The sequence below is a fragment of the Dermacentor andersoni genome, chromosome 4 (genome assembly GCF_023375885.2).
Source record: "Dermacentor andersoni chromosome 4, qqDerAnde1_hic_scaffold, whole genome shotgun sequence".
Taxonomy (NCBI): Eukaryota; Metazoa; Arthropoda; class Arachnida; order Ixodida; family Ixodidae; genus Dermacentor; species Dermacentor andersoni.
The window spans coordinates 45,634,204-45,657,119 of NC_092817.1; the positions used below are offsets into that span (position 1 = coordinate 45,634,204).

The window sequence follows — 22,916 nt, forward strand, 5'->3', positions numbered from 1 at the left end:
TTGCATATTGAGATATGCATATTTCTTGAGGCTTAAATTTCAATGAATGACGCAATGACGGTGGGTGTTTATCCATTTCCTTCAATTCCTTGTGAAGGCCCAAGAATTTAACAGAAGTTCAATACTTACAAATCGTCGATTAGTGCGGCAGTGACCTACAATTACTAGAACGCCTTTTTGCAAGACACACATTAAAATGGAGAGAGTGAGAGGGCAGTATGCAGGCACCGCAATTTTCGGCCCATTTAAGTGCACTGCGACCGGAAAGTTCCGCAGCGAAAATTATTCAGTCTTGTGAAAGGCAGGGCGGCATCAGCTGAAGTATTCGTACGCACGAATTGCTACATTTAGAGCGTAGCAAAACCACGTTTATCGCTGCGAGAGATGTCCCTAGTGTCCACATTTTGTTCCCGAATGGGCAGTGCTTCCACTGCAGAAAAGAAAGTTGCCACCGACATTGAATTAGCCCGAAAATACAAAGAAAACCCCCTGTTACGTCTCAACACGGCCAAAGGGCATTATTTGGACATTTACCACGAGGCAACCCCACCCATTCATCAGCGCCTACCGAAAAGTCAACGCAGCGTTGATACCGATTGCTGACAGGTCCACAAAAGACCCCTTCCCTTGCACCTGTCAACCTGAACTAATGATGAAAAGGGCCAACGTCGAATGCTACCGTGGGAACGGCTTCAACCTCGGATTGCTATGCGGGGCTTATTTAGATATGCGGGGCATATTTAGAAACACTGGAGGTGAGTTCGGCGGAATGGTGCGATATCATGGGCGGGATACTGCTACCGATTCGACGATTGTGATTGGCCGTGATACAGTCATCAGATTTCCTAGTCTAGTTGCTTAGGGAATATGACGGTATTTAAAGCGGTGACCTTGGTGCAGTGAGCGGAGTACTTACGTGTACTGATGTAAACTCAGACGTTTAATATGCTTCTACATGGAGTGGGCTTCCGTATCTGGAGTGAGTGTAAAAATGTAAAATAAACCTTTTCCCCCTCATTCCTACCAGCGGACGTACTTGTCGATGGCCTTGGTGGATTCTTGGCCCAAACGGCACCTCAAGCCGCAACACCCCCAAAAGGGTTCCTCAGAAATAAAAGCATAGCATTTGAAGAAATGTTCATCCCATTTCAGATATAAAACCTGGCATAATCGCTTTCTTCTTATCCCGCTATGTCACTCTACCAACTAAACCAAACACAATACGGGATTGTTCGAGTTAATTAGTTGTCATGTCGATGCGCTTAGAGTTAGGGAAAATCCGAGTTAGGGAAAAACCTTAAAACAACCTCATGACATTCGGCGGATGCCGTGGTGAAGGGCTACTGATTAATCTTGACCACCTAGACCTCTTCAACAAACATACTCTCAGTGTCAGGAATTTGCAGAGTGTAGGATCTGCCAAGTAGAATTTTCGCAAGATTTGGTGATGAAACTTGGTTTTCGCGAGCATTATAATTAGAGTTGCTGTCCGCAGCAGGATGCGAAACTGACGGAGTATTGCATTACTTGTCTGTTTGTTTCTTTGCTTATGCAGTTAGCCCAAATAAAGGGTCATTGCATGAGCGGAAACGTATGTCACAACAAGTGACATTGATTTCACGTGAATATCTTTATAGCTAACAATGGCTCGCATTGATGACGTCACACATGACATAAATGAACGCTACACAAATGAATCGCCGCAAGCACTGCTCAGAGTTGTAAACTAATTAGCTCAGACCCCTGTTTTTACCAGAGCAGGCAAGTTAATCTAGAGGCTGTATCTCCACATAGAAAAGAAATCGAGGTTTCTTGTGGAATCAGTGCCACGTAAACTTTCCCTACTGACTAGATCGTTTTCATAATCTTAAATCTAGCTTTGCCGTGATGCACTTTGTCAAACTAATGGCTACAGTGAGTCATTTTTGCAGTTCACACAAAACGAGCACAGTTTGCTTCTCTTATGTCATGAAAAATATAGGCATGGCGTGATGAAACTATGCACAAGAGACAAGCCACAGCATGTGCTGCGAGCACTTCGTCTTCATGTCAAACATGACCGGAGCGGCCATTAGTTGGGGCAAATAAGCATTGCAGGAAAGTGCACTTCCAATTTGGGAAAAGTGTTATATACAAAAAAAAGGGGGCGGGGGAGGAGCATTTCTGCGTTCCGGTCACATCGGAAAGCTGCAGTCGCTATGAGGACTCAATTGCACGTCCTGGTGCTTGTCATAAAAACGCTGCCGCCGCTGAGATTCAGTGGCTAATTGCGATTTGCCTGGCTGTAAATATAGACTCGCCAAAGAGTGCCACTTTGGCTTTTCCGCAGTACACGGAAGGCAGAACATTGTTAAACCCTCAATTACTGTGTAGCTCGCGTGTCGTCCTTGCTTTCATGCGCTTAACGTGAATGGTTATAAACAGAGATAAAGTGCCTCAGAATGGCTGGCCGACGTTTCGATAGGAAGACGCATCTTCGTCAAAGGCCCTATCTTCGCTTTTGGCGAAGATAGGCGCCGAGACCGAATACGATGCTCCAGCTGAGCACTAATGCTTCTTGTCAGCGATGTGTCGAACGGCACACTTAAGGCTATTGTGCATTGCGGGAAAGCTAGCTTGGCGCTTTTCTTCGAAAGCATCTGCTGCGCATCGCGCATCCTTAGACCGTGTTGCTCCTTCATGCTCGAAGCGCGACCGCTTGTCGCATGAAGCATCGCTGCTCCCTTACACGAGGCATTGTTTGTTTATTCTTTTGTTTGTCTGCTTGTTTATTTGTTTGTTAGCTCGCTGCTCGTCGCCTCCGCTCAGCGAGAACGCCGAAGATGAGCGGCAGGCCAGCGTCTCCACGCATGGCCTGCACGTTTTCCTATTGCGCGTGCGCTCGAGGGTTCCTTTCCTCGTACCGAGGTGCGCGGAGAAGGCGAACGGAGGGGGGTCGCGGGCGATGTAAGACGCCGCCGGCGTAAGCTGCAGCTCCCGAGGCGAGATCGAGAAACTGGAACGGCGGGAATCTCGTGCCGTGGCCAGAAGCGCCAACTGGTCGCCCCAGCGTCGTTCCATTTTTTCGAGGGCAGCAGCAGCAGCAGAAACAGGCGCAGCCGTTTCTCTGCCGTGGCGTCGCCCTCCCGACGATGAACGAGTGCTCAAGCTGTGCGACGCCTTCCTCCGCGGCGACAACCGCGAGAGTCGACCCGCGTACCTTCGCTCCCGAGATGCGCGGTACTCGCGAAAGTGATTGATTGGTTGATTGATTGTGGGAATGATTGCTCGATCGATCGTCATGTGTGCTCCGCCAGCTTCAGGGTGTTGTCAATCATTACGCGCTGGTAATGTGTTGTATATTTGCTATAAAGTGTGAAGAAGCACCATGGAGAGAGAGTGAGAGAGAGAGAGAGAGAGAGAGAACCCATTAATGGATGCTGTGATGTTCCACTAACCATACGCTCAATATGCTGCTACAGATAATTATAGTGTCTGTCGAGGTAAGTTTCCCGTAACCATACAAAGGGCCATCGTTGATACACTAGAAAAAAAAAAGAAGGGACAGTAGAGGGGCGTTGTAATCAACCGAAAATGACATCGCGTCTTCGCGACGACACTAATGCATCTCCGCCAGCCAACCCTGCTTAATTAGACTCGAAAACTGAACTCACCGACTGCAGCATGCTCGCTCCACTTGGGGCTGCTAAGCACGAGGTCGCGGGATCGAATCCCGGCCCCGGCGGCCGCATTTCGATGGGGGCGAAATGCGGAAACGCCCGTGCCCTTAGATTTAGGCGCACGTTAAAGAACCCCAGGTGGTCCAAATTTCCGGAGTCCCCCACTAAAGCGTGCCTCATAATCAGAAAGTGGTTTTGGCACGTAAAACCCCATAATTTAATTTTAATTTTTTTTCACTCCACTTGGGAAGACGTTTATGGAATTATATTGGCGAAAGCTTTCCAGAGAGAGACAGAAAGAAAGAGAGTGATATAGATAGATAGATAGATAGATAGATAGAGAGAGAGAGAGAGAGGGAGAGAGAGGGGAGCGAGAGAGAGGAGAGAGAGAGAGAGAGAGAGAGAGAGAGAGAGAGAGAGAGAGAGAGAGAGAGAGAGAGAGAGAGAGAGAGAGAGGGATGTTAAACAGGAATGTGTCTGGTTGGCGTCCCTTCGCTGGGGGAAGGGAAAAGGGAAGTATAAAGAAGGGAGAGTGAGAGGAAGTCGGTGATAGTGCGCATGTGCATGGACAGCACTACGCAGTGAAAGGCGCGCTCGCGCAAGCCAGTCGCTTTCAGAAAGGATAGAAGTCCCTTTCAACGTGCCGACAATGTCTGGCGCCATATTGAGCCATTTCGCAGTGGGAGACGCGTCGTAAGAAGGCTTCGCCACGGCGCTGAAACGCACCTAGTATTGCGGCAAAGCTAGCCTTCGATATGCTGAAGACAATCTGGTGATCTCCTAATCGGCGTGCAACGCTGCGGGAGCTGCGAGACTAGTGCAATCACAGACTTCGTATCACTCCGTGTGTTTTGTGGCAAAGTGGCTAAAATCTGCGGCGCTGTTTATATAACAACCTTATCATACGTTAAAAAGTTCTGCGACGTATGGATTGAAAGGCACGATAAAGACGAACATTAAATTACTTAACGCTCGCAGATTTAACGCTTTCAGAACATCCGTCTGCATTTCATCAGCGCAATAGCGGCTCCTTATAAGCGAAAGAAAAACAGGTCCAATTTTTTTTTGGCAGTGCATGAAGGCGCAGATTTGACAACACAGATGAACACGACAGGATTTAAATTCCCGGTAATTTTCTCGTGTGAGAGGTTTTTATGCAGGCAAAAGTGAGAAAATGTTTTTATGAGAGATTGAATATTCCTTTTTTTTATCAATCTACCATAACCATTTTTTTGCCATAATCTATTATTAACGAGCCTCACCAAGACACAGGCAAAATTAGTGACGCAGTGGACAGGTGCTGCAGGAATTTTAATGCTGCATCGCCACCAGACCTTCCTTTTTTACGCGTCCGATCGCGGAATAAGACTAACGTGTTTGTCGCTGTGAAAAACGTAACCCAGCGCTCTATCGCTAAAGCTAGACCACACTTACGTGTCTAGCCTTAGTTTTTAGTCGCTTTTTAGTCTGATAAGCAATCGCGTAATGTATTCCTTTTTTATTATTTCCTACACATTCACGCTTGTTCTTTGGGCCACAATGCGGCAATAAAAAAAAAAAGGAGAGGGGGAGGGGGAGGGAGTCGTTATATATCGTGCGGCACTACCTGCACGCGAAAGGCAGGAAGAAGCGTATGTGGCGAGCCTGTGCACACTCTGCATGTCTTGGGCCATCTTTGAATATCCGAGCCTCGTCATCTTCTATACTGGCTCTGTTCCAGCCACGTGGAGGTTCCCGCCTACCGGAATATTCGCATATCGCGAGTTTTCGAAACGCGGCGTTACCTCGTCATGTATCTCGCGGCTGTTGTAATCAAAGGCCACTGCCGGCAATCAGAGAATGTACAGATTCGCGTATTCCAGCGCTACCGCTGAACAAATGTATTGGGATACCGGCAGATGCGTGGTTTCCTCCTACAATGAGCAATGAAAGACGCGGTCGTTTATGATAATGTTTCCGTCCATTGGAAAGCGCTCTTTGTTGTGTTCTATCACATTAACTTGAAGATTTCCTCGTTATTTATGTGTATGTATGACGCAATGCTCAGATCTATGTGAGACACCCAGTGGTCAGTTCATCGTTACACCGTGACGATTAGCGACACTATAAAGACAAATCTTGTGATCAACTTCAAGTAAGTAGGGCTTTACTATCTTTTAGGCGAAAAAAAAAAATACTCGCGGCAAATGTTCGCGGCAAGCGCAATATAACCACAGGGCGCTACTGGTAAAAAAAAGGTATTTGAACAACGTATATTGGTATTGCTAGCGCATCAGAATACTTAGTTCATTTGACCCTTTATTGATGAGAAAACATTTACTTCGCATGCCGAAATTCAAGCCGCGGATTTTCGACGAAGGGCTGAATCCAAAAACACCGGCGTGCTCAGATTTTCGTCCACTCGAAACAACACTAGCTGGCGAAATGCAATCTACTGCCCCCAGTTAGCGGCCGCTCCTCTCGCAGCTCCGGTACGTTCTTAGCACATGAAGATGCCGTCGATATAATAAGCGATGAGCATAAAACTAATGGATAAAGACTGCAAATACTTGTCCTGCATTTGAATACAAGCGTGCGCATCAGTTACACATAGAGGAAGTTTTGCGTTCCTGCAGCCCGGCAGCCTGATCATTCTTGTAATTTCCATTGCATTTATGGTTCTTAGCAGCCGCTTCCGAGCGTTCTCTGCTAAGGCCAACACAAGTGGCTGTGCTAGCTGGTTCGACATCTTGGCGTAGCGAAGGACAACGAATAGATGAACGTAGAACAGGCGCCCCCAGGAGCTGTTTTACGCTCTTGTGTGCGTAGGTCTTCTTGCGCCGCTGATTTAAGTACAACCTGCCAAGCCTTCCCGCCTCTCACGTTGGGTTCTATCTGTGGCTGCTTTTCTTGCAAGCTGTAAACTCGCCGCGTTTTTCACTTCACCAAGACTCGCCAGTGTGAAAGTACGCATATTCGGGCGAATTGCGAGCAGGCCTCGTCGGTATTATTTTCTTTCCTCCCGAAACGCTCTCAGGAGGTGCCGAACAACGAACCCGAAGGTGTGCCCTTTTTACTGCAGCTATGTGAATTCGAAGTGCCGCGAGCGTGCTCCGAATGCCGATGCACGAGCCAAAAGCCCAAGTATAGAGAAGGAAGCCTTGACTGTGCTCGTTGCGTTGAAGGAGGCTCACCGGATTAGGGGAGGCTCAAGCGAGTTCTTCGTAAACCTGCGCTCAACTGTTCTCCAGACGTGCTCGGAGTTCAGGAGCGATGACAGGGACGAGAACGGATCGCTCTCTCTGTAACCTCTTGGAATGTGGGTTCCTTGTTTCGGATTCGAAAGGCAGAAGGAATACACTAAGAAGGCTGCAGAAGAGAGAGAGAGAAAAAGTGAGCACGCAAGTGACGAAGAGGACGAGGAGCCGTTGCTCTTCGGGCACGCTGGCGCTTCCTTCATTTTCAGCGACTTCGCGAGGCGCCCCGTAAAGGTTCGAAGCCGAGTAACGCGAAAGCAACACGCGGCGCTCTCGCGGGCCCATAGCGCCACAGGTCGCCGAGGAGACGGCGAGGACGGCTGCCGCGGGGTTCGGCCGCGCCGCGCCGCCTTCGCAAGCAGCGGCCACGGAATGTGGGTCAGCGACGTGGGATGCCTTCGGATATGGGGTAAACACAGGGATAGAGCTCGCGCGGCCGCGCGGCGCGCGCAGGTCCGCGGCGCCGGCGACTTGCCTCGCCCGAGGGGCCTTGATCTTGAAAAAAAAAGAGGCGCGATCGGCGGCGGCGGCTTCCCTTCCCTGGAGCAGCGTCGGCTCGTTGGCGCGCCTGCCACGCGGGGCCCCAGATACGTAATCCCTCCGCTGCTGGTGCCCCGTTGCCTCCGGGGCGCCAGCGGAGGATCCGTAATTCAGGTCTGGGATCGTTGCCCTACTGCCAGACTGCGTGTCGCGCGCCGCTGCCGTTCCGCTGCGCCCGCAGCGTTTGCGCGGCTGTGTGGCGGCGCGATCCGCGCGCGCAGGTCGGCGATGACGCCGCCGGCGCAGCCCCAGCGTGTTCGGGCGCAATACCACCCGCCAGTGAAGGCGCTGCGCGTTACGTTGTCGTTGCGCTGCCCGCGCCGTCGTACGCGCCTGTCCTTTCTTTTGCTGCTTCCTCGGGAGCGGCGCACGTAGCGCTTGCATGACGGTGAAGCAGCAGGCGAGGCGGTGTCGCGTTCTGACGCGCACGCGATAACGATTCCCTGCCATCGGTGACGCCGCGCCACCGCGACTCGTATTCTGCGGTGGTTTTGACCAAGAATGCTTGCCAGCGTCGTGTGTGACCTCTGTAGCTTTCACGGGCGAAAAGCTCCTTTCCTGACGGATCACCTCCCCCTGAATTTCGACCCCCAAGTGACGGCCTTCGCCCCCTTTTCAACTTTTCTCTCACGACTGTGACCTACGCGATATGTACCGTGAGCAACCGGGCAGGCAGACAGGCAGGCATATCCGCGAATAGCGGTGCTCCACTTTTGAAAAAACGCTGCTCGCATCGGTATTCATCGCGCGCATTGGCGCCGCTGAAGGGGCGTGAAGACAGCGTCGCCACCTGAAGAGGCCGACCTGTGCTTTTGTGCTGCGCACGGCCAGAAAGCGGGCTCAGCGCATACGTCGACGGGCGAGCGAAACCCGACGCGGCATCGGCGCTCGATTGATCACCCGGTATATTCTTTCAGCCTGATTCCAGAGAAGTTCACAATAAGCGGATCGGAACGTCCGTCGAGCAGCCTTCTTCACTGTTTACTCTTCCCTTTTTGCGAATGTTGTCAGTCATGGGAAAATGTACCACACCTTCTAAAAAGTGGTCCCCAATAAAACGACGGCCATTGAGAAGCGCAATCAAGCGACCTGATGTCCGACGAAAAAAAAAAAAAAAACCCTAGCTGGACCATTGAATAATTCATCTGCGCAATGAAATAAACATTTTGAAGATGTTTGTTTGAAGCTTTTTGTTCCTTTTCATGTCTAAAGTGACTATCTGTGGTGTTCTAGAAGACTGTTTTCTTCGGTGCCTATATGAGATTGTACAGAAAGTCTTATATTCCTGTTTTCGCAACCCTATTCATTATTCAAGATGCCTGCCACGCATAAAGCAGTGAACTTCTTTACGGCTACAAGATTTTATTGCAGCTCGCATAATTATTTTGTTTATTCAACAACTTTAATTTGATAGATGATTACGTTAAAGATACAAACAATCCCTATAATTCTGAGATATCAAATATAGATCAGTCACACAATCACCTCGGCTTGGCAAGCAAGAAAGGGTGCAAATATGCAAGATAGGCGGCAGCGCCACCTTACAATTTGCGCACTTACTCCCCGTGTTCTCAAGTGTTTAGAGGCTACAGTTCTACTTGTCAATACGAAAATATTGTACTGCATTCTAAAGGCGAGTAAAGGGTAAGGCGGTCAGCATTTTGGAGCCTTTTCTGCATAGCAAAAGCCCAAATACGGGAAATTACGCTGGAATTTGTGAAAGGAAAGTTGTTCTTTGTTTTGTCCCCGTTCTACTATATAGTTCCCGCCAAAATAAACGCAAACAAAATTTTCAAGAATCACGCTCGGATGTCCCAAACGTTTCCAGCGTCTCTTGTAGAGACAGCAACGCGCCGTCACCCTATATCACCGCCCAGTGTCTACGTAGACGTGACTCCCGCAGCCTTGAGTTTTATGATCCACCCACACGTGTTACCACATTCTTTCGGCATCGCTTTCACTGATAATGAGCAACCTTGCGCTCGTCTCCGGGCCAGTATACAAGGGCGATCAGCAGAGCCTATATACGCGCGCACGGCGAGGAAGTCGTAAATGTAGCGCATGCGATTAATTTCGCTTCATTCATTCCGCCGTGAAGATTGGGGCTGCCGCTTAACAAACAAGCGAGCGCCGACATACGTGTGCACGGAAAGACCATAAAAATAAAAGGGGGGGTGGGGGGTGGGGGGGCTCCGGTACTCAATGAGGTTAATGTCAAAACGCTCGGTGGTGCGCCGTGCTTTCTCCTAAAGACGGCCGAGATTAATTACGGACTCCTGATAGAAGTTCGGCCCAAGTACATGGCGGTGCCTCCTAATGTATAGCACGTCTCATTCCTTGATGGGCAGCGCGCGAGCGCTATGGACATGCATATGCGACGAGGTGCGCATGCGTGGTCGTCGGTGCAACGCGTCCCGATAACGAGCCCCTCGTTCTTCACCAGGGTTCGTGTTGCGCTTTGCTGAATCACGCGCCGGCATGTGGATTCGTTAATTGTGGAGATTGTGGACGAGTGGGTGTATAGCGTACTTGCCGACAGATAACGCAATCACCATAGTCATACGTGGCGCTTTTTGTGTGTATGTGTGTGTGTGTGTGTGTGTGTGTGTGTGTAAGTGCCTCATCTTTTTTGCGTAGTGCAGTTCATTGCGCCATAAGGCCTGCACGGGATCTTTATTTTATCGCCGTTCGAAGCAAGCCGTCGTGTCCTTGTTTTTGGTTGCGGGAACCGGCATCACGCAAGAGCACGTGATTGCTTCTAGTGCGGTACAGTTCGTAGCAACGCAAAAGCGATATTTCGAGGAAAACAACAAAGTGTATCAAGATGCAGCCAATCTGCATGCTCTACACGCCAGAAGTGGCTAAAGCGCCGCATGAGGGTTATAAATGCGGTTGTAAAACGTACTTAAACGTGGCTTCCTTTTATTTCTGAGCCCGCAAGACGCTTCTCAATTCACATGAAGGCGCTGGAAATCTTCCCATCTTCTGCCACAAGTTTGATTGCGAGAGATAATAGTCGAGGAAAGTCGCTTTTACAAACATAAGCGCTGTTTCTTTATTGCTACGCCAGCCAGCTGACTCGGCAAGAGCTCCAAAGTATGGCTCGTAAAACGTTGACTAATCGTATGTAAGGAAAGAATGCGCTGTTTTCGAATGAGTAACACATTCCATTTAACGTTTTATTCTTACTACCAACGAGTAAAGGAAAGCTGCAGGCAAGCTCCACGATCGTAATATATCACGTTAGCACTTGCGTGAGCGACAAATACGGTTTGTGGTTTTTAGTGACGGTTGGCAGGTCGATTAACTTCCTTATTGTTTATTGATGCTTCAATTCCGTATATATTACTTATTTGAAAAAAGAACGTTTAAATTACGCGAACCAAATAATGCTCTTAAAATTATGCCCACACTTATCTTATGATCACTTCTCAAGATCAAATAACCTCCTCATGGTTGCACAATAATATCGAAGGCAGTTTACGCCTGTTTTATAGAACCAACAGGAGGAATGGAAATCCGCAAACACAAAAATAAGTTATTCGGGTTGTTGGCACTATTTTCGTCCCAGTGCTGATTTCAGGTATTAACACATGGTGTTGACGACGTGAGCCCTTCTAGAGTGAAAAGGGAATTGTGCAATTTTATTGCCCGATATTTATGTTTTCAATTTAAATTAGTATAAGTGATTATTCGGTCAAATAATGTAAGAAATGTTTGCGTAGTTTCCTTTCTTTCTTTCTTTCTTTCTTTCTTTCTTTCTTTCTTTCTTTCTTAAAGGAAGATGACTGACGCCCGATGTTAGTTAGTGGGAATACAATGCCTGCTTTCCAGATTTCGTTTGTAGTCTGTCCCGCACGAATAAGATGCAGACACCAAAAGAGAGAGAGAAAGAAAATTGAGGAATCAGCTATAAGAAGCTGGATTTTAACAACTGGGGCAAAACCTTCGATTGTGGTAAGTGGTATGAATCGGTGGCTTCAAGGAGCACAAAGGCAACGCAAACAGTAAGGACAGACAATTACAAACGCTTTTTATCGTCTGTTCTCCCTGTATGGATTGATTTGGCTCATCCTGAAGCCAAATCAATCCGGCTTCAATGTGAATGGTGACCATTTCGGAAGGTACATCAAGTCCGTCGCCTATCGTATTTATCTCGCCAGCGAAAACCGCGTAGCCTTTTGAGTGTAGAGACTAGACCTGGAAATTCCGTGCGAACAAGTTGTAACACTCTTTTCCTTGTCCTGTCTCGCAGGTGATATGTACGCTCCTGTGCGGCATGGCAACCGCCCAGAACTTCTACCTGCAACATGGTCTGGCGCCGCCATACATGACACCTTCGGTGATGCCCTACGCGCCGGCCGAGTCCAGTCCCAAGCCATCCTTCTTCCGGAAGCCTTTCTTTTCTTCCGGTAGCAGCGGCGGAAGTCGTCCGCCCGGCAAGGGCTTCTTCAGGCTACGGGCGCCGTCCTTCCTGTCGGGACTCCGGGGCTCGGCCAGCTCACCGAGGCCGAGCTTCTTCTCCTTCGGGAGGCCGTCGCAGCAGCAACAGCAGCAGCACCAGCCGCAGCCCATATTCGCGCACCAGATCCCGCTCCCGCCGCTCCAGGCAGCCGCGGCGCACGCAACCTTCCAGACGCTCCCGATGCACGGAGGGCCACGGTTCACCTTCGCTCCCGAAGCCATGTTACAACACGGACCGACACACATGGCGCAAGCGACCGAATTCGCCGAGAGCCAGATCGACTCGGACCGATCCCCCGGAAGCTTCCCGGGCCTGTCATCGCTCTTTCAGCCGCAGACCAGCGAGTCGTTCGGCTCCTCGGTTGGCGACCAGGACAGCTTCCAGCAGCACGTGAACTCGGTCGTGCAGATTTCGCCGTCGTCAAACAACGCTTACAGCTACAAGACAGGAGGATCGAGCGTCTACAACGGAATCATGACGGCGCAGCTAGGAGTGCCCGTGAGCTTGACCAACTACGGCGACGGCCCCGTGGCCATTCCGGTCGGGGCGACTAGAGGCCAGCAGGGAGATGGATCTGGAACGGACTCGCAGAGCTACACGCCTTCCGCCGAGATCTACACGCAGTCGCAGGGATCTAGCGCGCAGAAGGAGCAGTCGTCGTCGGCAGACCAGCAGTACAGCACGTTCGCTACTGCCTTCCAGCAAGCACAGCCGGCCTCGGCAGGGTACGGCCAGAGCAGCTCCTCGGGAACTCGCTACTCGTCGTCGCCTTCGTCTGATCCCACTTTAACTTTCTACGCACCTCAATCTAGCTCTGCCTACAGTGGTTCCCCTCAGACGTATACGCTTTCATCTGGCGGCGGATACGTCGGCTCTTCTCCGTCGGCATTTATCGGTGGACTCACGAGTGGCTATGAAACGAGCATCACAAATCACGGATCAGGCTCGAACAAATACGGGCCGGCCTACAGCCTCGTAGGGAGCGGCAACTATCCTACGTCCTCTTCCGGAAGCTACGGTAGTTCACAGCCATCGTCATACACTTCCTCTAGCGGCGCCTACAGTCCGTCAAGTTACGGCAGTTCGTCGGGCCGCTACACAGTGCCAACCAGGTCGTACACTTCGAGCCAGCCGTCGTCCGGGTACTCGTCGGCGTACTCTAGCGGATCACCCTCCAAGTACAGCACAACGGGAAGTGCCTACTCAAGCGGCTACGGTAGCAGCTCGTCGTCCTCTCTCCCGAGCTCATCCGTTGCGTACGACAACTCTCAATCGAACTACGGCTCCTACGGACAGCGCTATCCTTCGTCCTCTTATAGCACCTCTTCGCAGTCGTCTTACTCGCCGAAACGACCAGCCACGAACTATGCCAGCACATCCACATCCTACAAAAACTCGCAAGCAGCTGCGGCCGTAGCGCAGGCTCTGAAGGCGTACGCAGCTGGGAATGCCAAGTACGGGTCTACAAAGACCTCGTCTCCGAGCACGGACAGCTCCTACTCGACGTCTTACGGCTCTTCGTCGGGCGCGACGAGCTACGGTGACAAGAGTGCCGCAGCTCCGTACTTTAGGGCCAAGACGTCGTCCTCAGCGTACAACAAGTACAGCGACGCTTCCTTAGGCTACACAGACAGCGGCAGTGACAGTGGAAGCAGCGGCACTAAGACGTCGTCCAAGTCGTCGTACGATCAGAGGACCGTGGGCCAGACGCTTCGGGTCAGCGGAGACAGCGCAAGCAGCAGCGACGCGTACACCACGTCAACGAGAACCACGAGCAGCACACCCAGTAAATCGAGTACAGTCTAGGCCAGGTCTATAATGGCGCCGTTAGGTTGAGAGGCACACAGATAAGATAGTAATGAGCTTCGGAAGAGTACCATGCCTCGCACAAACGCGTCCGGGCCGAAGTATTGAGCAAAAGCAGCAGCAACGGTCCCGAACAGAGTACTCACAAAACAAGCAAACGAAAACGCCTAGTGAACAATACTTGCAAGACAGTTACGCGATTTCTTACTCATAGACTACTTTCAACATTATGATGTCACTTGTGTCCCTTGTAAACCTCTTCGAGATAACGACGACCGTCTATTTCTTAATCTTTGATTATACTAGCCGGCAGCGCCGGCTAATCTTCAATGAGAAGCGCATTCATGTTATTTACTCCATGCATTTACTCTGTCGTCATATGCAGGTATATAATATTCCTTGCTGCTTTTATTCTTCACGGGTTGCATAAAGGAAACCAGGAGCTATTTCTCGTGCTACTTATCTGGAACGAAGGGGTCCCACCGCAGACATATAATTCCAAGGAAGCAAGCATGAGAAGGCTCCTAGTACGGTATCCCTGCATCAAACACTGCCGTCCTACATACATTTATCGCGGGACAAACACCAGCGCTAAAATTTCGCAACACTCCAGCAGCTGGACTGTGGTGGTGTACTCGAGTCATACATTGCACTGAACGTATGTAGAGCAAGGCAGCGTTCCAGGTGCCTAGACTTGCCGCTATGTGCCTCTCAACCTAATGGGTGGAAATGCAATTTACAAGGAGCGCATGGGAACGGGTAGACGAGCCGGTCAGCCTTTAGAGTTTGGCCTTACGAGGCGGTAGTGAAATGAGCGATGAAGAAGAAGAAGAAAAAAAAATGTACATACCGAGAACGCTCCCAAGGAGCTTGTTTCAGACCTAACGCTATGTGTCTTTGCTGTCCTTCCCTTGCTTAACGCTTTTTCAGTGATGTCTTCCCGTACCTTCTCAGTCATCTCCCTCCTCTTTTATATCGTCGTGCAGAAGAGAAAGAAAAAAATCATCTTCATCATACCCTAATGAGAGAGCGAGAGAGGCACCTACCAATTACATGATATCAGCGCCCTGCATGAGGTCACCATGTCGTGTGTGTGTTCTTCTTACCTTTTTATTATTTGTTTTTCGAGTGCTTATAGTGCCCTATTTATGACATACTGATCGTTTCCTGCCTCCGTTCACCACCTAATTCCTACCTGTAGTTGATTTTTCTTTACATATACGTGTATGTAAGCAACTTGTATTTCCTGTTTGCATCCGTGTCAGTGGGGCGAGCAAAAGAAGAGACGTAGCTGGGCGCCTACAGCATACATGCATTACCTCTACTTTTGAATGACCGTTTACTTTTGCCGCCATTTTTTATTTATGCCGAAAAAAAATAAACAAAAAAAAAACACACATCTAACAAAGAGTGTGTGTGTCGTTATTACGCGCGAATGACCCAGCTGAAGCAAGTCAAGGAGCTCAACCATGCGTGCGCTGGTCCTGAGTGCATCGAAGGATCGAGCGAAGTCGCTCGCAAAGCACTTTTGCACAAAGGGCGTTTTCACGGTATGATTGATGCTTCTGCTCTTCGGATTCCTGTAATAAAAGCAAGTGACATCTGGGCTGTTAGTAACGTGTGAAGAAGGCGGACGTTGAAGCCATTTTATTTATGCTCCGAACCACACACGTGCAGCGGTCTGCCGTGCCATGTTCTTCACTGCATTGCTGTAACGTTGTAGATTCCTCCTGCTTCAGTCATATAATGCGCTCTTTGTCTAAACAAAGGAAATTAAATACTTGACAGGGGATGCTTTTGCGATAAGCAGGAGTCAAACGGATTTCAAGTGCCAACATGGGAAGTATTCCGTTCTAGTGGTCGGAAATGCTATCGTTGCTGTATCTTCAATTTAACGATACATATTTTTGCGAACCCCAGGACATCCATACACGTCTTTCTGGCTTAGCATACATGATTAAAAATGGTGTCGCGACTATTCTACGTTAATTCTTGTCTATGTTTTGTGTTGTATATATTGTGTATTCGGTATTTCTTTCAGGCGCAGCTATGTTTTGCAGTTTGGCATATAGCCTACCGTGAGCTCCTATTGCTTTGGATAGCCTCGTTAAGTATAGTTAAGCCATTTTGTTCGCCAACATGAACACGGTGTTGAAATCATTGCCGAAACGTGTAAATTCAGCAATGTGCAATGCACGTCTTGCTCGTTTTCTTCCAAAACTCTCCCTACATGCAAGCTATACCCACGCAGTCTGAAAGTCAGCGTTTTCGTTTTTTTTTTCCATACAACACCCAAATGTTGGCCGTTCCGCGATCCAAAACAGAAGCCCTATACTCTGTTCGTACCGCATGGAGCACAGAGACGAGGCAAACTGCACTGTAAAGACATCACATACGAACACGCATTCTCTATTCAGACGTCATCTATGCACTCCGTTGGATTGCCTTCAGCACAGCGTGGACCCGCCCAGAGAATTGAAATAACTATATGTGCGCGAGTTTTGACTGCGGCGCGCCTCCAGAACTCGTTTGACGAAAGACCGCATCCACAACGCTTTCCAATCGCTCTCGCAGTGAGAAGCCCGGCAAGGTCGACTCGACTGGCGCTCGTGGAAAGCGTTTAATGAACGGAAGCCTTTCACTCTTCGGTCGTTTGACGTCACCGCCGACATACACTCGATTAAAGTGAGATTCGGCTGACGTTAATTAAATCCGCCAGGCTTTGACTCCCCACACTGAATTCGACTGGGCCTTTTCTAGCTGTACCGTTATAAAATAGGCGGCCAAGCTCCCAAACGTAAATGCCGTTTCTGAGAACGTTCAGCATTGCTACTGGTTCCATTAGTGGTGGAACAAATACAAAAAAAAAATTACCGCTCAAGTTCTTGTGGGCAGATGAAGGAAGAGGTGCGCCTTGGTAATGAACCTTGGAAGACAGGTGATGCCCAAGTTTTGGCAGTTTTACAATATTGGCTTCGCATAAACTTTAGCGCACGTCGTTTGAGTTCCCTTCGTTCCCTTTATCGGAAACAGCATGTGAGGGAAAGCCTTTCGAGAATTACCTTCGCACTACTAAATAGTGCACAAGTTCTGCAGTTCTACCCACCAACACTTTCGGTGAAATCTGATGAAGGGGCTAATTACCGTTCTTTGATTCAAGTGAAGTGAAATCCCGAGAAATGCACGTTGTAGAATGCTGAAAATGGAACTCGCGTTTTCTAGCACGATCAGGTTTCTTCCAAGAAAAGGAATTGCACAGCAGAGGACAGAATCGTGTCTTTTAGAGGATGCTGTGTAATACGCTTCGTAAGCAAAAATAATTCAGCAAGGCATCCTTAAAAAGTAAGAACTAAACAAATTCTGACAGGAGAAGAATATAACGATATTGAAGCAACACAAATGATGGTGAGACAGCGTTAGTAATGTTTTATTGTGCTTTCGCCCTTTTTCTCACTCTCACGCAAATACACACGCACAAAGAAACAGAATTTTAGCACTCGCCTACAGCAACAAGCTGCGTGGCATAGAATGGCACCTCAGGTAAGCGTAATCTATACGAAATGCCGGCTCTGTCCTAGGTTACATTTGAATAAGTCAAGCAGAACTGTAAAATGAATTAGTGAGCACAGTGACTTCGTTTCACGGTTATAGAAGGCAAACAGCGCTCGAGCGAGGTTTCAAAATGCGAGCCATTTTCGCGTTTTTGGTTTTCTGCACCAGATGACGCCCTCTTGGAAGTGGTGGTAATTTCGAACAACAGATGTCGACACTGCGTCGCTTTTTGTTTTCGGGGACGCTAAAACCACGCGGTTTCTCTTGTTGATTAAGCAAAGATCTGTTTAAAAAAAGATTATGAGTGTACGAAACACCATATTTCGTTACCTTCCGCGCGAAGTGTTTCACTAATCTTAAGTGGAACGCCTACCGGCGTTTTTTGTGATACCGTAGTGTTACGGTAGTGACACTCCGCACTGCGAAGCGAACACCCTGAAGTTGACGTCAGATTTTACTTTGCGTTAATAGAGTGAAATAAAGAAAGATTGTGTAGGTGCTCTTGCCGGAGTATCGTAGTTTGAGATTGCGTCATGCATACAACGTGGAAGATTAACATATGCATAAATGAAAACTTAGAACAACAACAACAATAAAAAGGATCAGCCTACTTCAGTGATTCCTTCGGCTCTGAATTCATTTACTCAGACAGTAACGGGCTGCAGCAGCAGAGCCCGCCATCTTCTGAAGAATAACTGCTTTTGAAACACATGCGCAGAGGCTGCTATAAAAAGCAAGAAGTTAGCATACGGGAGAACAAAAGAAGGAGAAAAAGAGAAACAACTTAATTGCAAGGTCCGCTCATGACGACGCTTCTTGGATTCTTGGCACAGAGTTTGCGCCCATCGTAAAGGCCAAGGTCAAGAAACTATTGTTATTATGTCTCGTATTAGCTTCACCATTGCTTTTACGAGTTGCATCTATGGTTTATTTATGACTGTGGGCTATATTGTCGCCACGAAGCCACACTCAGCACGCCGAACTGATACTCCGAACATCACTTGACGGCCAAGGAGAGAAACTGCAAACTAACGGCATAGTGGTTAGCCGGTCCAATGTTGGTTTTGCTGCCCTACAATGGAAGAACGAGTGAGTGGACAGAAAGAAAGCAGCAGGGGAGGTACTCAATAACACACAGGATGAAATGATGAAAGCTGCGGTACGTGCACTGCTAGTAAAGGGTCGTCGACAGTGGTGCAAGCTGCAATCTATTTGACACCACAAACCTGCAGTCACCGCAAAAACTTAATAAAGAACTGCTGTTGTATTTGTTCATGCGTGTTGGAAGCTGATTAGTCGCAGCTGATAAGGGGAAGATTTTCTTCTTTTTTTTCAATACAATAATACAGAAGAAAGATCGGGAACACATGTGGGTTATGTTGTTGAACAAGCTAATTGACTGTAAATTCTTTATTGTAGGAGCGCTCTTAATATAAATAAAGGATAAAAAAGTTCAAAAACATTCCGGCACGTACCTTCCCCTCCTTTATACGAGGCACTTTGTAATAACGGTGTTCGCTGCAAAACTTGTTCATCAGCTTTCAGTTCAGCATATGTAACGGGGCACATCTACTGCGCCGCGGAAGCCTTCAGTCATTAATTATGATGGACCGTCAATAAATGAATATAATTTTATTTCGAGTTGTTGAAGACTCCAGTGAAATATATTCGTGGGGTCAGGACAACCCTTTGGGTATCCTTCTAGTGAGTCTTCGCAGTTATATGGCTGAATTAAACCTCAATTTAGTCTGCCTTCAGTCATGTCGTGTATTCTCATTAAAAAAATAAACACCACCGAGTCATAGCGGTCGGGCAAGCTTATTATTGATTGAAGACATTACGAGGCCGGATAAACTATGGCTTCACAATTGATAAGTGAACGTGGCAGGTCGAATATGCCGTCAAAGGCGGCAGTGGCTTCAGTAAAGCTGTCGTGTGTAGCGACAGACTGCAGTGTGAAGTGAACTGGAGTTACGTGAGGTGAGCAGACGATGAAATTTATCTGCAACACACTGTCCGCGTCTATTGCTTGCCGCTGCTGGACACAACTAGCAGAAACGAGCCAAGCACACAAAATATGTACAGCCTAACTGCAGTGAAAAAAATATTGCAATAATGATCACATGAAATACGAAAATCTATAACGGTGCTTTTTAGCCTCGCCTTCGGTTATTCCTGGTAAGAAGCTGCGGAGAGGCACACGGACAGATCTGGTGCGGGGCTTGCCGTTAACACTACGTATGCGAAATCTTAGATGCGGTGGTGAGGCAATGGAAGAGGTAATAAAAATAAATGTTACAACATTTACAGACCGCATTTTAAAGCGAAGCTGTCTCTGATTCTTTACCCCGCTGCGCTAGTTCTGGAGGGTGTCTTGCACGATTGGTGGAGAAAGGTCAAATCTAACCACAACCAGGAATGTTACACGCCGAGCGGTGACTCAAGCGTCAGCAGGCACAAAATGGGGCTGAAGTCAGTACCGTGTGCACAGCAGACGGAAGCCCGAAAGAAGCGTCGAGTGGAGCAGCGGTACGAATCGACACGTGGTCTTCGATACGCATAGAAGCGTGGTTTGTAACGCGAGCGCATGCTGGCTTGAAAGTACGAAGAGGGGCAACGTCGTGTTTGCTACGCTGAGCTTCGAAAATCGAGGCGAAGATTTCGCCCTGAAACGCGAAGCGGGGCTGTTGCTCTGATCATCGTCGAATCACGCTATATTGTTGAGTTCGCCATCTTGTCAGTTCTGATTGGCCGAGAGGGCTACTTTGGCTTCTCTGATTGGTTCAAAATGCCGCCATTACTGAATTTTACGAAATGGCGAAACTTGAGAACGTCCAGTATATGATTCGTGAGCAGCATCGATAGGCTGCGAAGAGCAGCTTGAAACGCGAATGCGCGCTTGCTCGTGAACGCGAAGCGAAGTGGCACCGACGTGCACTGATGAGACGGCAGCGGAACGAGACCGCGTCGTTACGGGTGCAAACAAGTATTCTGAGAAACACTTCGTGCAGGACGAGTTCGGTTAAATGGGTAGCGTGTATGACAGACTTTGACTTGGTGTCACACGTGTCTTGCGGCGCATGGTTAGGTTGAGCGACAGCTTTCCCAGTGAAAAACTTTGTCGCCCATCGTAAGCAAAAGACGCCTCCTCTATGGACTTGCTAGTGAGTACGAAGGCAGGTTTTGTAGCTTTGCAGCGCCTTCGAGAGAAGGGCCGATGCCCGTTCACATCAGTCCAGAGTGCGTTATGGCGATGCCCAAGGAGCTACCGTTGGGATGATGTATACGTGTAAATGGTTGCTAAACAAGAACAGCATTCATCGATGGGAAATATACAAACGTTTCTTCCTTAAACTGACTCGCACAGATCATGGTATCCGCCTAATTTTTCTAAGGAAGGTTTTGTAATAGGCAACCAATAGGAGTGATCGAAAGTTCGAAGTTTCGAATATGAACAAAACATTACGCACTAAATATTCGTATTCCTATTCGAAAAGGTAGGATATGTTATCTTCAAATGCTTAAAAGCAGCCAAATATTGTGCAACAACCGTCTGTTAGAGTCTAGAGTCCTCCGCCCGCTAGACAGAGTATCGCAAATTATCAGTGGCGAAACAGCGACAAAAGTTTTCGAACAATGCTGAAACAAAATGGGTAATGCAAGATTTATTTTCGATTTCGCGGCGGAAGCCTACATGACAACCCGTGATTTTTTATTGTAGACTCTCATGTATATTTTTTGCGGTGTAATCAAGTGGCAGTTTTACAACCGTTGAGATTTTCCTGTGTAACGGGTCCTTTTACGTGTGTTTATGGTATACAAGTCCCTGAACAGCTTCTTGTTTTCTTTTTCCACAACATTTGTTCTTTTCTTTCGACAACAATTTTTTTGGCGTTTTTGAAAAGGTACTCGTACATCAGCCATTTATTCTCAGAAACATTGTTTGCAACCACGCTCTAAAGATTTTGAGAGCTTACGCGTGCAGTTTATTAAATGCTAAGCAATTAGTGATCTTGCGTTTAAAACTAATCATAATTCTCCCGTATTAATAGGTTTCTTTTTTTTCGTTTTTCAGTACAAGCGTTATGCCTAATAGTATATCAGAATAAATGTTCCCGCTGTTAATATAAGCATTTGGGTTTACCTATTCGATATTCGATTCGATATTCGATCCTTACTATTAACATTCGACTCGTATTAGAAAAATTTGATTTTCGGTCACTTCAAACCGCTTACGGTAACCACTTATGGCTAGGTGATATGACAGCGAACTAGGCAGTAACCAGGCGACAGCCGAAGATATTGCGAAGTGTGGCTTATTACTCAATCAATCAATCAATCAATCAATCAATCAATCAATCAATCAATCAATCAATCAATCAATCAATCAATAATTATGAGTTGAAATCTTCGCAACAAGGACAATAGGTCTCCGGCTTCTCCCCAAAGTGAAATTATTCAGTGAAATTTAGGAGGATGACGACTGGTAAAGTAAAGCCTATTAGCTATTTAGCAGTTCGAAGCCGAATGCGGGGCAGCTAGTGGCAATAAATATAAATGATCAATAAAGGGCAAAAAGATTGCATATATCACATTTCTCATGGTCTGATGTTGGATGAACCTGCTTAGGGAATTTGTTGTGTTCAATTATTAAAGTTGGCGTTGGCTGCCTCAATTGCTATAATATTGTCAAACATAATGACTGACCGTAGCCGGCATACAAGCAGCAATCCTTGCATGCCAGTAGTGTTGACAATCTGGACCGATCCCATCTGGATACCCAGCACCTAGGGCTTTATTCGCACGTACACAGCCATTGAGCAAGAAATTATTCCTTTCATGCATGTAGCCGATCCTTAGCTGACACCTGAATAATCTGCATCACGTCACCCCTGCGCTACCACATCATAGCGTTAGGAATGGCGCCTGACACACTTACGCTGTCGAGGCGTGATTTCAGGATCGGCAACGGCGAGTGCGCAGCCTTCTGTGTGAACGGCACTTACCGCCAAGTTCCGTCGTCGACTGCCGCCCTCTGTCGTCGTGCAATGCACTCACTGGATGTCGAGGTCGCACCTGGACGCCCTCCAACAGCGACGCGCCGCTTTCAAATGCGCAAGCGCGGCTGTACGAAAGCCGAGAACAAGAGCAGTACATGCATCACTTAGCTGATTGCTTGAGAAAGAAAAAGAAAGGCCTCCTGGTACAAATCTTTTGGAAAAAAAGGTATAGCAAGAGAGAAAGAGAGAGAGGGATCGAGGGAGAGGCAGAAAATACAGACTGGGCAGCGTCGAGTCGTTGACGGCGCTTTGTCCTTCCGCGGCAATGTACCCCTCCCATCGGCTAGAAGCCCTGAAGTCATACAACCTAACGAATGTTTTCATAAGCAATGCTGAAGATCGGCCTCCACTTGAAGACTAAAGGTTTCACCGCATTTCCCACTCTCCCGCTCTTGTACCCTCGTCTTAGAAACCCCGCTTACAGACGTCAGACGACAGCGCTCATTTTCTTTGCAGTCTCTCCCTTTGCGGCCAGCCGCCACCAACAACAACCGCACGTGATGTCCCTCTACTAACCCGATAAAACTAACCTGCCGAGGATGACGAGGCCATCTTTGACGAAGATAGTTCCTCCTATCGGAACGTTGGCCAGCCTTTC

The 22,916-nt window shown here is 48.1% G+C and overlaps 1 protein-coding gene across 1 annotated transcript in view; it reads left to right on the forward strand.

Annotated features, from left to right (window-relative positions):
- The window catches only part of LOC126536651 (uncharacterized), a 37,193-nt gene extending 22,079 nt beyond the window's left edge, over nucleotides 1-15,114 (forward strand). The window contains exon 2 of the mRNA XM_055073664.2: nucleotides 11,691-15,114. Within this exon, the coding sequence (XP_054929639.1) occupies nucleotides 11,691-13,706 (2,016 nt within the window). The 3' untranslated portion in view covers nucleotides 13,707-15,114. The remainder of the gene's footprint in view (nucleotides 1-11,690) is intronic.
- Nucleotides 15,115-22,916: the final 7,802 nt, after the last annotated feature.